Source organism: Chiloscyllium punctatum, chromosome 19 (genome assembly GCF_047496795.1).
Source record: "Chiloscyllium punctatum isolate Juve2018m chromosome 19, sChiPun1.3, whole genome shotgun sequence".
NCBI classification, from domain to species: Eukaryota; Metazoa; Chordata; class Chondrichthyes; order Orectolobiformes; family Hemiscylliidae; genus Chiloscyllium; species Chiloscyllium punctatum.
Genome location: NC_092757.1, coordinates 76,055,380 through 76,073,961, shown reverse-complemented (window position 1 = coordinate 76,073,961; position 18,582 = coordinate 76,055,380). Strand labels below are relative to the sequence as shown.

Sequence of the window (18,582 nt, the reverse complement as noted above, 5' to 3'; positions counted from 1 at the left end):
ATTCATTTTAAATGACTCTAACTGTGACAAATACTAATGATTTTAGCAAATGCCACAGATGGTAAAGCCTCAATGCGACTGGTGTAACATTATGGTTGACATTCAAATACTGTGCAAGAAGATGAGTTTGTACGTTTCATATGTAATTACAATAACTTGCATGTGCCAGTTTCCTCAACCAAGGAGATATAACAGGGAAGGGAAAGGGTCTGGAATAACAAAGAAAAAAGTTCAGTTATAATGAAATTATATTAAAATGTGATGTTATAGTATGAAATCTGTATATTGCAAACGTGTCGCATCTTGGTAAAATCTGAAGCTACTGTGGTCATAATAGTGGCTCATCTCAAGTGGCTATAAAACATTGTTGTTAATGACCAAGATATCCACTAGATTGAGTGCATGTTAAACTCTCTAATGACCATATGCACGTCATGTTGCACTACCCTTTTTTATTAATTTGAACTGCTATTGATGGTACTACTGATTTTCACATTTTTCACTTTCTCTCTGATATGTATGCTACTTTCAACTCGTCAGCATATCTTCTAGTTAAAAGATGCTGGCAATTCAGTACCAAACAATTTGTTTTGAATGAATAGTCTAATATTTAGATGGGAAACTTGAAATATCTTGTTGAAGTACTAAGATGAATCACAATAAGGTCTTTGGGTTCAGCATATTTGATTAATTACATTGCACAGTTATACTGTCTAATGCCAAATGCCTTCAATTTAGGCTTTTTGTGGTTAAATACTGGATTTGTATTTAAGTGACCAAATATGGATTTGTGAGAACATGCCTCTCTGTATTTCTCTTTGCCATTCAATTTCAACGATATTTACAAATACAATTTTGATGTGTCTTAGTCAAAAGAAGGCTAGTCATTATTATGCTCATTGAGAAAAGTTAGTTTCCTAAAGTAATTAATCCAGAGAGAACATCTAATTACAATTGAATCTGAAATTTCAACTGAAATCGTACAGTAATTCATCCTCTCATAGCAATTGAATGATCAGTGCATGAGTATTGTAGGCATCTGTCTTTAAAAGTATGTAGTTTTGGATGTAGGTTTGCTCACTGAGCTTGAAGGTTCATTTCCAGATGTTTCATCACCCTACTGGGTAACATCTTCAGTGGGCCTCAGGCGAAGCATTGCTGAAAAATTCTTGCTTTCTATTTATATGTTTGAGTTTTTTTCTATAAATAGAAAGCAGGAATTTTTCAGCAGTGCTTCACCTGAGGACCGAACCTTCAAGCTCAGCGAGCAAACCTATATCCAAAACCTCAACCCGAGTTATAAATCTTCTCAAAACTGGCTAAGTATGTAGTTTTGGTTGTGCAGTTTTGATTCAGTAAAAATAATTTCCCAGGAAACTGCATGGATAAGACAGTCCAAGTAGCCATTTCATGGCTAAACAAGGAAGGGAATTATTTAAGTAACATAAAATATCTCAAAATTATTTGCACCTAATTGATTATTTTGGTGAACAGTCACTTTCAAATGCACAACTTCTTGAAGTTGCATTTTTATAGCGTTTTTCACAGCTCCAAGTTGCCAAAACTTACTTTCTGAAATGTTGTCATTTACATGAGGCACATTAGTGGTGATGGTCATTAAAAGATGGAAGTTTGCTATGATTGTAAGATAATTTTTAATGTTACCAAGTGATTCTAATGAAGCCTCAGAATAGACTATCGGTTTACAATGTGATCGAGCTATACTGTATAAAAACTGCCTTTTGTTTTCATTGGCAGAAAATCACTGACTAATTTTTTAAAGGACAAAGAGAGCAAACTGTAAAGATAGGTCCTGAGGGTCATCTAACCTTTGAAATAAATCTCCAGAAAAGGTCTTAATTAAATGGCCTAGTGGAGGTGCCCTTCCTTGAAAAGCCATGTAGAGACAAAGTCATCTGTGGAATTTGCACTTTTTATTTTCTGTGGATCTGCCAAAACCCAAGATCCCTGGGCTTCCAGCCTCATTGTGTTTCCAAACTGAAAACTGGTCAGAGAGGTATAGTGAAACCAGTTCATCTTGAGTAGGTTTGAATAACCCCATTGAGTAATAATGACTATGAACTCTAAATCATACAGGTGGACAGTGGAAGTATTGATCAGATGATCATATGACCAAAACTGACTAGATTTTTAAAAGTCCTTCCTTCAAAAAAGAAAGAAGAAACAAGCCAGGTTGGAAAGAGCAGCACACCTCTGTTGGGGAAGTGGGTCTTTCTCCATCTACTCTTACAGTACCATACTGGCTGTTTTTGACTAGCTATGTGGCATTGGCAAAGACATTTTTAAAGTGCTCAACCCAGAAATTATTGCTTCCAGAAGAACTGATAAATAAAGATATGCATCAGCAGAATAGACTTCACATTCTAGAAATGATATGCCTAAACCTTTTTGCCTATCCATCTCCCTCTTCTTTTTGAACATATTAGTATTTCTTTGGATTATGTCTGTGTATAGCACTGGTATAGTTTTAATGTTTCCTGTTTTATGAAGAAAGTCTTTTTCAATGATTAGCTACCAAACATAGACCTTTTTTTTAACAGACTAAGTTAGAAATACAGAAGGCACTGGAGGAAGATTCCACAGTCTATGAATATGACAGTATTTATGATGACCTTCAACAGAAGAAGTTGGAAAGCAGCACAAAGTTGTTGTCTGGTACCAATAAAAAGGTAGATTTTGATGTATGAAATTAACTTTTTTTTTACACAGCTGAGCTTCCCTGTTTTTAAAACAAAATTCCAACACACTTTCAATGCCCCAACCTTCTTCCTTAAACTTTCCATACCAAGGGTGTAAGAGAGCTGTTAGCGAAGCACGTCATTAGTGGTCTGACATACTGCTGTGAACAACCCCATTAGGTGGTACAGTAAACTAGAATACAGTTTTATGCACTGTTGTTTTGTCTTTCTGATCTTATAAATGTTGAATTGAATTGAATTTATTGTCAGGAGTACTGAGGTGCAGTGAAAAGCTTTGTCTTGTGAGCAGTAAGGCAGATCACAGAGTTAAGTAGCATAGATAGTAAATAATAGGTAAACAGCGGCAAAAACAAAAACACAGGTACAGGCGAATGTTAAGAGTTTGAGAGTCCATTCAGTATTCTAACAACATAGGATAGAAACTGTTACGAAACTGGCTGGTGTGTGTGTTCAGGCTTCTGTACCTTCTCCCCAATGGTAGAGGTTGTAGAAAAACATTCTTAAAGATCCCCCCCAGGGTGGGATGGATCTTTAAGAATGCTGACAACCTTTCCTTGACAGCGGGCTTGGCAGATGGATTCTGTAGATGGGAGGTTGGTCTTTGTGATTATCTGTGTCGAGTTCACCACTCTCTGTAACCGTCTTTGATCTTGAATGGTACAGTTGCCATACCAGGTAGTGATAAATCCAGACAGAATGCTCTCGATGGCGCACCTATAAAAATTAGCAAGGGTATTCACTGTCCTGCCAAATTTCCTCAGCTGCCTGAGGAAGAAGGGATGTTGTTGGGCCATTATAACTAGTATGTCACATGAAAAATCCAAGAAAGCTTGTTGTGGATGATTACTCCCAGGAGATTGACACTCTCTACTCATTCTACCTCTGTGCTGTTAATGTGTAGGGGGGCATGAGTAACATCCCGCTGAAAATCAATAAGGAGTTCCTTGGTATTAAAATAAGTGGACACCTGGAAACCTTAAGTTAAATCAAAAAAATATTCAGATGCAGCAAATTTAATGTGCAAAATATTTTGTTTCACGCAGTCTGGAGTGTCCTGACTAGAATCCTTTTCTTTAAATTTGTTTATGAGATGTGGACATCTCTGCCCATCACCTTGGACCGAAGGGTCTGTTTCCATGCTGTACATCTCTATGACTCCATAACTATATTGCAATGGATCTGAAATCACATGTAGCTAGACTATGTAAGAACATTGGTGATTCAGGTGTAGGCTTACAACAATTAGCAGTGGTTGTGTAGTTACCATTGGCTAGCTTTTTATTCCAGATTGTTATTAAATGCTAATTTCACAATCTGTCATGGTGGGATTCGAACCCATTCAAACCCATGTCTCCTGAACATTAGCCTGGTGTTCTTGATCACTAGTCCAGTGATGTTGCTATTACACCATAGGTTCCTATTGAGACAGGTTCTGTTTAGATGTCCATGAGGGCATTGAATTCAAGTAATCTGCAAAGAAGGGGAACAATGCACAATGTTTAGATGCAAAATATTTGTAGGAAAGAAGTGCAGACACAACTGTCCAAATGGCACTTCCTGTGCCATAACCATTCTGAGATATACAGGAGATTAGACAAGACTTGTGGGGAGGGAAACAGGTTAATGTTCAGAATTCTGTCAGGTTGACATGGCTGTCGTCTGTTGGTCAGGTACCTGATTGGGAAGGCTTGACAGAATCGCGTGACTTTCCTGGCCATGGTATGGTCTTTTGCATCATTGAGTTCCATGACGTTAAGGTCTTGTCATGGAGAGTTGCCAGTCATTCAGAGATCAGTAGTTCCTCGTGCTAATTCCAGCAGTGGCAGCCAACAACATTACACTTGCCAGTGACCCAGGATCATCATGCGATTTTAAGTTAAAGATATCTGAGGCTGGATGGGATTACATGAGGGGGCAGCACAGTTGTCAACACCCAGGTCAAACTTTGGCCTGTCAATCAAGCCAGATTGCCTAATAATCCTGGTCCCCATCCCCAGAAGCCACTGGCAATCAGTAGGGTTTGCTGAATGGTTTTCCAAGGGTTCAGGAATCTATGACTCAGCACTCACTGAACTGCAGTGCGCTCAGGGTCAATTGGCTTATTAATGAGCCTAATATTTCGGCAGTAGTAGCCAGGAATCTCTCATCAACCGTTGTCATGCTCCCACCAAATCAGTTATGTTTCACTTCCACTATAAGTGCATTGGGGCCCCTCTGGTTATTAAGTGCACTCAGCTGCCATGTTTCTCACCTGTGGGGCTACATTATATCCAGTAATCAGCCTGAAACATGAAGTCTGGTTCTCTCTACACAAGTATTGTCTGACATGCTGAGTACTTCCACTGTTTTCTGTTATTTAATGTTTGATCCTTGGCAGAGGAAGCTTGATATATATTAATCATATGTGTGAAAAATCCCATAACCTGCTGTGCAATTATAAGCATTATGCTGCCAGGGAGATGGCTCTTTTTAAAAAAAGATGAAGTAATCCATCTGTTAATGAAGTTAACCGACTCATTTTGCTAATGTCTTTAATTGGTGAAAAATAGACTGAAAGGCCATTTAAACTTTGGTTATTGAGGTGCTTTAAGCATGAAATATATTAGGAAGAATTGATAAATAGTGATAAAATGCTCTGTGAAATTAATATTGCTCAATAATTATTTTGTTTTGGATATTCGTATATAGTTAGAAATTTCTCAAAGTGATTGTGCGTGTAATTTGCTTGAGGTACAAAGTTTTACTGCTATTTATAATTTGATTTTTTTTCCCAACTTTTTATTTCTGAGCATTGATGCAAGGCTGGTACATTCTCCATAGTAATAGTACCTCTACAAATCAGAATCCCCTTGCCAGCCATCCACATTCTCCTCCTGTACAATATAAATGTTATTTAATAGCAAACCTTGGAAATTTTTGTCCTGATGAGTTCAAGACAGTTGTCTTTCAGCAATATTCAAGTTCTGTGTAGCTAAACGATTATTTAGTTTTCTTTAAAAAAACACTTGAAATTTGTTTTTAAATTGAAGCTTATTTATAGATAGTTTAACTACTTTCCTTTTTGTCTAGATTACTTCGCGAAAATAAATGATTATTTTTGCGCAATTGACCATTTAAGCTAAACTTAAAGCAGTTGACCCAGATTTTAATGTAGTAATATCAATGCTGATCCATTTCAAAACTATTAGGTTATACTCTAGTATTCTGAAGTGAGAAAATGGGCAAGCATCTGGGTAATAAGTCTGAGCATTTCTGCAATGCTGCCTTTCTTTTAATAATATTCAGGAAATTATTGCCTATTTTGTCCCCAAGACCAAACTGCAAACCATTACTGACATTTATATAAATAGTATAATTGGGAGGCTAAACCAAATTTGAAAAGTAATAGTTCATATGTCACAAAACTATGCCTTCAATACCATCCTTTCGTTAAGAATGTCCATTATGGAATACAGATAATATTTTTATGTTCTGTTTCTCAATTGACCATCTTTTCACTTCAGGATGGGATTTTGGTCTCCTCTTTTGCACCAATCTCTACCTGTAATATAACATTTTCATTGTAGTATCAGGTAATAACAAAGACACTAAGTATTCTGGGAATAGTTCATGCGTAATATGTGGCAGTATAGAAATGGACTTCAGACTAATAATTTAAGTTTTAGCAATTTCTGTTCTTAGTGGTCTGTGTTCATATTTGTAAAATTTAAAACCCGATTTTAGTTCAAGACTAAGCTACAATTTCTATCCCCCACATTATCTTTAAAGCCCAAGTACATTGAAAGCTTACTAAAAGCTGTAGGAGAGCGCAAAAAAGAACAAGACAGAAGGATGGAACGAAAAATCCAAAAGGAAAGAGAGGCTGAAGGAGAGAAGTATATGGACAAAGATGCATTTGTCACTTCTGCATACAAAAAGAAACTCCAGGAGCAAGCAGAGGAGAAGGAACAAGAACGCAGAGAGGCAGAAAGAGAGGGTGAGCTTTAATATCTGTACACAAAGAGTGCTCAGAAACACTGTTCTCAGCTTTTATAATCCAGGTATTTCAAACAGCGGGATATATTCAAAGTATACTCAAGATTGCATTTGTTTTGAAAAGGGATAATCATCTTAAAATATTCTTTTCAGATAGTAGGTTCCGACTTAATGTCTTATGCTCCAGAAGAGTTACAACTTTGAGTGTATGTGATAGAGGACTAAACAGGAGTTTATTTGCCTAAAAATAACTTTCTGGTGATCTCTGCAAATGATTTGCGTGACTCCAGATCAGCAAGATGCACCTAAAGAGGTGATACTGTCCTTGGACCTTTTTGAGGGATGCATTGAATGTGCATCATATAACTTTGCAGGTGAGCTGTAACTCCTAAACAAAAACTCCACACAAAAACTAAAAAGGCCTCCTAAGAAGCAATCTATTCGGACCTCCAAATGCAATCTTATAGCATTCCTTTCATTATTTATTGCATGTTATAGAGGTGTGCTAAGATTTCATTAAAACTAATGAGTTTATAGTTTTTAGCACAAGGATTTGCTTTACTTCACTGACACAGAAGAAGCACTGATTGCAATTATAAGTAGCTACGTTGAATATCATCATAGCTATAAATATAATTAGGAATTTTCATTTGTTGTTTTTCTTTGCATTGAAGGCTAGTACCAAGGCAACAAGTGGTGTGGCAGAACAGAATAGGAAGAAAATGTCTGAAAAGGAAAACAACAGTTCTAACAAGCCAATGCTAACAAGCAGAGGGCAGTGTAACTACACATATGTGCACAAAAACTGCAATGCCTGAGGAAAAGTACAGATAGAGAAAAATTGTGCAATGCTAAGGAAGTAGTGTATGCAATTTCTATGCCTTTTACCACTGTAAAGCTACCCAGGCACACCACCTAATTCAGACCTAAAGCTGATTTAGACAACTGAAGAATATGTTTGCTAAGTTTTGAAGTAAGACATAAGAAAAATATGCAATATGTTATGCAAATGCGATATCATTTTGGATTGTTTTTAACAACGTCATTAATGTAACACAGTGATCTATGAATTGCAAACTTGTAGATAATTTCTCTGCTGAGAATGCAGGGCCAAGTGATTGGAGTCCTCTTAATTTTGTAATGTAAAGTTGTATATTTATTTGAGAGTTTTTTTTCCCAAAAGGCTGTTTTGGCTGCCAAGAATATAGGAAGTCAGTAATACCTTGCCTGATTGTCATTGTGTATATAGTTAGTTATAAATAAAATAAATCAAAAATTTTCAAGGATTTCATTAAATTAGAAAGTATTGAAGCTGCTTGAACAATATATTTTAGTGATTCTGTGCAAGTAGAAATGTTTGCTATTACAAACTGATCCTCTATTTGAACTTTCGAAAGTAAAAGTATATAAGTTAAAGCAGCGAAGCAAATTGTTTTCAGATCTTAAAATTTTGTTGGCTGTATTCTAAATGCTGCATTTTAAGGAAATGTTAACACAGAAGATTATGTTTGAATATTGGCTAAAAATGTTCAAAAAGAGTGCAGAATTTGTTTGGTCCCATTATTTCACTTTTGAAAGAAATATAGAATTAGTTATTTTTCTTATCTATCTTTTATATAAGAAAAGTCAGTTTGCAATCATAACTGTTTGGCTACTTTATTGTAGATTGAGCTTGAATCCTAGAAATACACAACATTCTTGCCTTAAAATTAACTGTGAGACTGCAATTGACCTGGCATATTATTTGAGAGAAGTTAAGAATATGTGGCCTTTAGAGTACTCAAATTTAGTAACAGAATATTACTTGTCTGACACAATACAACCATACTAATTATAAAATCATGGCTTCCCATGAGTGGTATCACTGGAAATTTCCTGGTTTATGATTAAATTAGAAAGTATTGAAGCTGCTTTGCGTGATATGTTTTAGTGATTCTGTGCAAGTAGAAATGGCTATTACACACTGATGCATTATTTGTCTCTAATGTTTTATTTTATCCTTATTAGCTTCTTTGGATGTAACAAAACAGAAAGACCTCAGTGGTTTCTATCGGCACTTCTTGAATCAGAAAGTGGGTGAAGAGTCAATTCCAGAATGCAGCATTCGCGGAACCAAAGGGTAAATTGTACCGTTTTACTGCAGTATTAGTCCATTCCTGAAGAAGGGCTTTTGCCCGAAATGTCGATTCTCCTGCTCCTTTGATGCTGCCTGACCCGCTGCGCTTTTCCAGCAACACATTTTTAAGCTCTGATCTCCAGCATCTGCAGTCCTCACTTTCTCCCTGCAGTATTAGTCCATCCAAGCAAGTCTCCCATAATTTATATGCTGAAAGCTAAAGGTATAAAATTACAACATAGGACTTGGACAAAATATTTGACCCCATAAAACTAAACCAAATATGGTATTTAGGTCATATTTAATTCTCACAAGCTATTTCCAGGAATATGAGAATTAATTCCATAATGCTTAATTGTATATCAATGTGTTTCATTAGATGCAGGTGAAGGACTTCCAGTACTTTTGAGCGTCTGAGTGAAGGTTTAGCCTTGCAATGTTTCATGTAAACAAGTGGAAGACTGGCTCCAGTATCATCCTTCTCCAGCTAGTTATCCAGATGAGAACAACACCTTTCCAAACCATCCATGAATTTCAATGATGAATATTAAAAGATTGATTTCTTAAAGTTTGAATAATTCATAACTACGAATTCCACTTTATCAACCCAAAAAATTGGTGATCCTGAGCTTTCTTTGTTTAATTTTTGTTTACTTAATGCATTGTCACAATTACTATAGATCTTGGCGTCTTAAGACGACTAAATCTTTCTTGCCCACTTAGCATGTAAGTTGACTTATTTTTCTCTCAACTCCTTTTAGCCATGGCCTGTATTATTAGTGGATCTCAATTTTTCACCCTGCAAAAGGATGTTTTACTTCCTAATATTTTTAAAATTGGGTCCAAATGGATCAAACAGGCAATATCAGCCTTGTCGCAAAGATGCAGGAGAGTTTTAAGATGCATCCACAAAGACCATATACTGTGCAGTGAACAACAAAATGGCATGCATCCACAATATTGTTTCAGATTTCAGCTTATAAATTGACCTGTTTTTATGAGGCTTTGATAGTAAATGTATACGCTGACATCTAGAGTATACTGATATCTTATGTGATTCCATGTAACCTTTTCTGATCAGAATAGTGCAGATATCAGTTGTTGAATGGGTTTTTTGGAGAATAAGTTGAAGATAGTTCTGTGCATTACCCAAACCCCAAAACTGCCTCAAATGATATTTCCAATTTCTACAAAAATTGGGAAATTTTGATTAGCCTAATTGTGATTGATACTAGCGGAGACTGGCAGCAGCATCCTGCCAATAATTATCTCTCATTGGTATTATGCATTAAACCATGTTAGACTCTAATACTTAACCACCAAGTTACAGTTAATAAGGTGAAAAGTCATGTTAACAGAACTGTTCACTAAATTTGACCTATTGAAAACATCCACTGTTGGTAAGAATAACCACTAAATCATTGTGAATGTTGATTTAACTATTCAGATACTGAGGTGTATAAATGTGATCCTATCTTTTATCACTTAGCGACTTTATGGGGAAAAGTTGATTATTCTATTCTTGAAACGTTTTCTTCATCATCCTGTTCAGACTTTTTTTGACATGTCTCTGGGATGGGTACGACCTAAACATGGACCTTCTGATCGAGAGGTCAGGCATTGTCATTGCATCACATGTCTTAAGTACCAAACTTTATATTAATGTAGTATATTTACTGAATTAAGTCAAGGAAAACAAGAATTGTATCTTAATATAATTCATATCAAGTGCTAATCTGACCCACTCTAAGGAGCTAAAAATAGAAGATCCAGGAAATCGACTTGCAACTGTTGAAAGAATGGCAGAAATAATGCCCAAGATTAAGTCACCTTCATACCCCCTCAACCATGGGACCATCATAGCATGGGAATGCCAGGTAGTGGAGAAAAGAAATAAATCAATTGAATATAATAATGATTTTAAAAATATGAACAGATTGGTTGAATACCAATCTGTTGGTTTCTGATCTCTAGTAAATACTTCATTCCTGGCTTACTGCTACAGAATGGGGATTGAAAAGTGCTTTGTTGACCAGGAAGATCAACCTCTGTCGTCTTTGATGCAGTCGAGCAGCTAGTGGCTTCAGAGAAAGTTGGGGAGAAATGTTTTAAATATAGATGCAACTTATTTATTTCTTTAAATGATTTCTGATGAGTATAGTTCTCCGAAATGTATTGCTCAGAACAGATTAAGTCTGTACTTATCAGAAGTGTTATTTGATAAAAATTATGTGTTTGCAAATTTCTACAGAATGCTTTTGTTCTAGAGGTCATATTTAATGGTTAGTCTGATTGATTTGACTCCTATGGTCTATCCCTGTAAGGTTCAGGGTGAAGCTATAAACTTAGATACAGTATATAAATTAGAAAGTTGTGAACACTATTAAAACTGTCAGTATTCAATCTCAAATTTTTTCATGCTTTGTGTCAGTTTACTACTGAATTGCATTGGGTTGAAATAAGCAGCCTGATGTGATCCCATGTCACTTTGTGGCCAAGAAATAAAAATCCACATTTTTTGAGCAAAGAACTTCACCTAGCACATGAACCGAATTGGAGAATCTGAAACCATGAGCACTCAGGGAATTTTGTTTGCAATGGAACACACTCTAGTCTATTTCAGATAAGATTATTATGGGCCATCGATTGAGGGAAAAGTATTATTGGAGTGATTACTTTATTTAAACTAACCACCTGATCAATTAATATATTTCAGAGTCATGTGAAATCTTTTCCACAACAATTCTAGGCTGACGTGAATTTTTAAAATTGGTACTGCGTTATTGGCTTGCAGAACAGAAAGCATTGATGCTTGTCTTGTTGTGATTGGCAGTGTAACAATTTCTTATCCATTAAATGAAAAATGGTAGACAAAGTGGGTTCTGACCTACACCGTTGCCCAACACCCAAGTGAGGAATCAGCCCAATATCTGTTCAGCAAAGTCCCTGTGAGAAAACCCAGATTAAGTAATTTAATGAATTCTTGCAGCATAAAATAAAAACAGAAGGTGCTGGAAAGCACAAGCCTGACAGCATCTATGGAGAAACAAATTTAATTAACATTTTGAGTCTAATATGATTCCTTCTTAGAACTCTGTGAGAAGTAGCCTGTATATAACATTGAATGTGCGTACATAGAGCTTTGATTTAACTGTCCAGTAGTAGTAACCTACTAGATTTATATTGCATTGTTCAGCATGGTGTTTGTCACACATTTAATGAAGCCTGAAATTTTAGAAGTCAGATATATGATCATGTTCAAACATCCCTGATTTAATGCTTAGCTTGATTAGTTTGAATAGATGCTGACAGTTATTGCTGAAACCTCTGTAGGATGAAGTAGATGAGCTCTGTTGCTGAGCTCTTGAGAGGATTTTTGTATTCATAAACTATGTAGTTGTCCTTTTTTGCCGTCCTGTTCATTAATTTCTGTTCGCACGTTATGGACAATCCCATAACTGTCTAATGATTATTTGTTTGGAGATTTGGATAGAGGGAGAAGTGAGTAAGCAAGATGAGTTTGGGATCAAATTGGCTCCAGATGATATTGTTGGCAGTAGGAGATTGGAAGTGAGTGGTTCATTATTAAACTGAAAAATAAGATAATTAATTTAACTCAAAAAACATACTGCAGTTTGGCAAGGGCTAAGCATCCGAAAACGTGTGAAGAACTGCTGGCTTTTAACTGATAAATAGGCTGATAAGTATTGCCTTAAGAGTACTGCTAAATTGGCTGGCTTATTTTTTAGTTTAATAATGATGAATCTCCTATTGCCAATGATGTCACCTTGGAGTCAATGTGGCAGCTGTTTTGGAGTCTTTTACATCATGATGGATCTTTGCATGCAAAGCACATGCCTCACTAAGAGTGATATCATGTATGCATGTGCTGTTAGCAAGCTCGTCTCCAGGTGGATTTTTTCCCATCTAGTCAAAATGAATTTGTTATTGTGTGTTAAGCAATTGATAAAGCTGACCTTAGAATAGTGGATGTCATTAATTTGACAGTTTAGTATGCTGTGAAGTTGTTGACAAAATTTACATTTGATCTGGTTAAGGTCAGAAAGTTAAAACATGATCTTTTTTACAGCAGTAACATTCTGTACCCTGAGAACACACAGGAATTAAAACTGAAAATTGTGAAACCTAGCTGGCACCAGAGCAATTTCTTAACTTTTGTTCACATTGGATTTTGTGTCCTGTGATGCAGTTTCTCTGAATTAGAGTTGATTTCCTGAAAGAGAAATTTCTTTATGTTTTGTTTAAATCAATTTTTATGTTTTCAAAATCTCAAGAAATGTTCTAATTTAATATATACACTAAAAGATTGAAGCTACATCACCTTCTGGAAAAAGCCTTTATCAGGTTCCTTTAATTCAATTGATTCAGATCATTTACTTAGTGAATAAAGAATATTTATAAGGTGGAAATTTTAAATACCTGACAGTGGTTTTATTTATTAGACCTAATTTTCTTTATTTGCCTCCTCAGTGTGAAGGAAGAACAATCTGGAAACTATCCTAATGAAAGTGACTGTCAAAATCCTGCTGTCATATCAAGGGGATCAATGTCTGTGAATGAACAAAACCCTGATGCAGACAGTGACTTTGAAATTGATAGTGAAGATGACAAAGCTAAAAATGGTCAGAAAAAATTGGCTTCCAAAACAAGAAATGATGACAGTTCTGATAATAATGAAGAAAAGGGAACAGCTCGTCAATACAGAAGGCATGTTGGGTCCTCTAGTGAGGAAGAACAAAGTCATCATCAACATATGAGTTATTCCCACAAAGAAGGAAAAAGTGAGAAAAGCAAGAGGCATTCTAAGAGCTATAGAGATAAGGAAAAAAGCTTCAGAAATAAGGAAAGTTCTGGTCATAAAGAACATTCACATGGGAAGGGCAAGTATAAAGAAAAAGATCATCACAGAAAGGAGAGAGAACGTGAAAGATACAAGGATGGCAAAGAACAGAAGAGAATCAAGGAGGAAAAATGTAAAGATAAGGACTACAACAGTGGAAGGGATGTGAGACACAGAGATTATGGAGAGAAGCATAAAGAAAGGGATGAGCAAACAGATGAAAAACTCCAAGAACGAGAGCGAAGCAAAGTGGAAAAGTATGCAAAGAAAAATGACAGAAGAAAGGAAGAAAAGTACAGAGAACACAAAGAAGAGGGAAAATGGGACAAGATTATTAGTGAAAGGGAAAAGGAAAAAGACACCTTTGAAAGAACTGATAAAAAATATGGTAGCAGTGATACAAGGGAAGATAGCTCAGAGAAAGAAAAACACAGAAAACATGATCATAAGAGAGCACGATCTGAAGAGAAAAAAATTGAAGAACTGAGTGTGGAAACCAGAGATAATGAAGAAAAGGGAAAAAGTATGAATTTGCTGAGTGACCAAAAATCAAAAGATGATGCAGAAAAACAAATAGATGGAGCTGCGCTGTCCCAACCAGTTAGTAAATTTGTGAAGCGCAGCAACCAAGAGACTATTACATCCGCAAAAGAGCGATACCTTGCAAGGCAGATGAACAGAGCTTTAACAAAGTCATATATTGAACCAGAAGAAAATGACTAATTTTATTAGGACTGCTAACTACAAAAAATCAGATTTTAAATATATAAAATAACCTTTTGAATGTTTTTGTGAAGTCTTGTATGAAACCATGGCAACCATTAAAAATGATTTTCACTTAATAGCAAGAGAAATTCATTGTGACTACATGAGTATAAAACAATTAACACGTCACTTTTGAATTGGAGGTGTCGGTGTTGGACTGGGATGGACAAAGTTAAAAATCACACAACACCAGGTTACAGTCCATATGGACCTATTGGACTATAACCTGGTGTTGTGTGGTTTTTAACTTTGATCAATTTTGAAACCTCATTTTAATGTATGTATATAAGAACATTTTAAGGCAAAGTATCTATTATTAATTGTCTAGTAACTGCAAAAGTATGCACTTTGGTGTTTAAACATATCCTACTAAACTTAGAACAAAACTTCTTAAAAATACTAGCAAAGATACTGCAGCAATTGCAGATGATTATAGATCAATGTGATTTTATATGCATCATCAAACTAAACCTGTGCAGTGGGAACCTGTTGTAGCTTAAATATTTGAGTTTTCCCATGAGGTTGATAGTCTTCAAAGTGGAAAAACTTTGTCACCTGGTGTTTTATGATGATAATAAAAAAATGCTCGAACCTCGATCTTCAGCTTGCTTCCTTAGCAGGCTGTGCACACACCATACAATTCATCGGTAGCAATCTTTCTCTTGGTTGTGTTTGTGATGCTTCTGTTTCTGAAGAGTATTTTCAAGGTGCCAAGCACAACTTTATTGTTTTTTAATTGAAGCTGCTATAGTAAATGTTTGGTTTCATTTTGAGTAATGTGGCAGGTATCTGTGAATAAATGAAAAAAGAATCCAAGAGTAGGAAAAGATGATGCACTCTGGACTCCCTTGTAGATTCCTACAGGCCAGCCTACTGCCTTCTGTGTCCTGGTTCCACATTGTCCTTATTTGGCAAACTGGCAGCATTCAATTAACACACCATGATGGAAGCACATCACTCTAAACCTCCAGTTGCTGTCAATGCAGTATTAAATGTACTTCCCACATGATAGATATATTTCTTCAACTACACTTCCTTCATAGAGTCACACAGCACAGAAACAGACCCTTTATTACAATCGGTCAGTGCTGACCATAATCCCAAACTAAACTAGTCCCACTTGCCTGCACTTGCCCCAACCATTTTTTATTCATGTACTTATTTAAGTATTTTATAAATATTGTAACTGTGCCCACATCCACCATTTCCTCTGGAAGTTCATTCCACACATGAACCATGCTCCATGTAAAGAAAAAATCCCCTCATAGTTTATGAAATCTTTTCCTCTCACCTTAAAAACCTGCCTCCTAATTTTGTAAACCCTCATCCCAGGGAAAAAGACATCTGCTATTCTCTTTATCTTTTTCACTCATGATTTTATAATCCTCTGAGGTCACCCCCTAAACCTCCTTCGCTCCAGTGAAAGAAGCCCCAGTCTATTTAGCCTTTCTTTATAACTCTAACCATCCATTCTTGGCAACATCTTGGTAAATCTCTTCGGAACCCTCTCTAACTTAATAATAATCATCTTATAACAGGATGACTAGAACTGGACACAGTAGTCCAAAAGAGGCCTCACCAAAGTCCTGTACAACTTCAACGTAATGTTCCAACTCCTTTAATCAAAGGTCTGAGCAATGAAGAGAAGTGTATTATATTATGGACTAGGCAGACCACTCAAAACATTCTTAAGCAGGCAGCCCAGACCATAACTTTGCAATTTGTTTCGGTAAGTGTACAGTGAAAATTACCTGGAGTAAGTTAGCTAGGTTGACAACCAGGTTTTAAAACAGACAAATTTATTCACAAAATTACACAATGAAACACAAAGAACAGAATAAAGAACCCCTACAGTACTCAGTCTATCCAAACTATATTTAGTTATGCTGTTCCGAATATATATAACAGTACCTTCTTGAAAGCAAACAGTCTTGAAAAACAGTATAAATGGGACAAATGCTTACAGGTTGAAGTTAGAAGGGGAGAGAGAGAGAGAGTGAGTCTGTTTCCACATAGCTCACTGTTGAACTCCTAACTAGTTCTGGACTGAACTGTACTGCTGCTAGAGAGCTGACCACTCCCCCTTCATTATACAGGTCACTTCTAAACCATGACCATGTTGGGCTGAAGTCTCATCTATTTACATATAAACAAAAAGGCCTCTCAATACTCTTTTGTCTCTGTACAAAACCAGTTTAATCGACATCAGGAGATGTTTACGACTTCTCTGAAAAAATCCAAGGACATGGTATCCTTGCGAAAAGGAGCAGCTTTTAGAAAAAAAGGCTTAGCTTTGTGACAACCCCATTAAAAAAATGAACCATCTATATCAAAAGAAGGCTTCATTTTTAAAACCCTTCTAAAGCAAACTGGTTAATTGTCTAAAACACACATACACTATACTAACTGTACACATGAAAACATGCAAAACCATCTGCAAATTCAGGCCACAGCACACCCGCCATCAAACGCTCCCGTATCTCATTCGAGTCTTGATAGTGCATTGGCAATCGCGTTTTCATGACCTGCAACATGCACAATTGTCAAATTAAATGGCTGCAACAACAAGCTCCATGTAAACAGTCTGGTATTTTTGTCCTTAAAATTTTCCACAAATGTCAATGGGTTGGTTATGATCAGTGTGTATGATTGTCTCAGATGCATTGCTGGTAATATAAACACTGAAATGTTGCAATGACCAAGCTCAAAGTCTCTTTGTCCACTTTTGAATATTTCTGTTGATGAACGTTCAACTTGCTGGAAAAAATACCCAATGGTATTCCCTCGTCATCCTCCTGAAGGAGCAGCGCACTGAAACCCACATCGCTGGAATCGATAACCACCTTGAAAGGCTTTGTGTAATCCGTTGTGGCTACTACTGGGGCAGTGGTTAACAGTTTTTAGGCTGTCAAATGTTTTTTGACAGTCAACTGTCCACTGAAACTTCTTGCCCTTTTTTAACAATTCGGTGAGTGGAGCAGCCACATTGCTAAAGTTTGGCACAAACTTTTGGTAAAATTCACTCAATCCCAGGAACCGTAGTACTGTTTTTTTTTGTCGACAGTGTGGGAAATTCCCCAATTACTTTAGTTTTTGCATCCCATGGGGCCATTTGTCCATGTCCATTAATATGGCCCAGGAAGGTGACTTGGGCTGTGGCAAATTCCCTTCTAGCTAGATTTACCACCAAGCCTGCCTTCCGAAGTCAATCGAACAAGTCCAATAAATGCTGTAAATGTTCCTTCCATCACTAGGTCATCTGTATATGCCACACAGTTGGGCAGTGTCTGAAATGTGGCTGGAGTGTTTTTCATACCAAATGGCATGACTTTGAATTGATATGGTCCATTTGGCATCACAAAAACCAAAATTGCCTTTGCTCTCTCTGAGTAGCCTCTGAGCAGGTCCAACTGAGGAATGTTAAGTTGTTTGTTCCACTTTTTTGGCACAGTTCTCCAACAGTGGAATTGGATAGGCATCGGTCTTTGTAATGGCATTGACTTTGCGATAGTCCACACATAGCCATTGGGTACCCTCTGGTTTTGGCATCATGACTATGGGTGAGCTCTAGTCAGTGTAACTCACTTTGATTATGCCATCTTGGAGCATGCGCTCTATCTCCCTCTGAGCCTGTGCCAACTTTAGAGGGTTATGCCTATCAGAATGTTGCTTAATCAGCACACTATATCTCCTATACCTACATCATGCATAATTAGGTTAGTACTTCATGGTTTATTTCCGCACATCTTCCCATGTGATAGTAATAATTCTTTGAGGTCATTTTGATTTTCTTGTGGAAGGTAACTCAATAATTTTTGACAGCTTCCTCATTGTCCAATTTGATTTGAACTATGTCCACTTCAGAATCCCCTGAACTTGGATCTTCCTTCTTGGCTGTAATCATTAACACCTTCCCCTCTTGCTTTCCTTCCCTATCAAAATACCTTTTGAGCATATTCACATGACACACTCTGTTAGATTTCTTCCTGTCTGAAGTCCTTAGCAAGTAGTTCTCTTCACTCAGTTTCTTCTCAATTTGATAAGGCCCACTAAACCTTGCTTTTCAAGACTCACCTGTTACTGGAATTAGCCTTATTCCCAATAGCAAAATTGCTAATTTGTGATTTCTTATCTGCCTCCTGTTT

General features: G+C 36.5%; 1 protein-coding gene across 4 annotated transcripts in view; it reads left to right on the top strand.

The window, feature by feature from the left end:
• The window catches only part of nsrp1 (nuclear speckle splicing regulatory protein 1), a 42,030-nt gene extending 27,516 nt beyond the window's left edge, over window positions 1-14,514 (top strand). For all 4 annotated transcript variants that reach the window (XM_072589731.1, XM_072589732.1, XM_072589729.1 and 1 more), the window contains exons 4-7: window positions 2,562-2,690; window positions 6,489-6,696; window positions 8,703-8,814; window positions 13,303-14,514. In XM_072589731.1, the coding sequence (XP_072445832.1) occupies window positions 2,562-2,690; window positions 6,489-6,696; window positions 8,703-8,814; window positions 13,303-14,395 (1,542 nt within the window). In that variant the 3' untranslated portion in view covers window positions 14,396-14,514. The remainder of the gene's footprint in view (window positions 1-2,561; window positions 2,691-6,488; window positions 6,697-8,702; window positions 8,815-13,302) is intronic.
• Window positions 14,515-18,582: the final 4,068 nt, after the last annotated feature.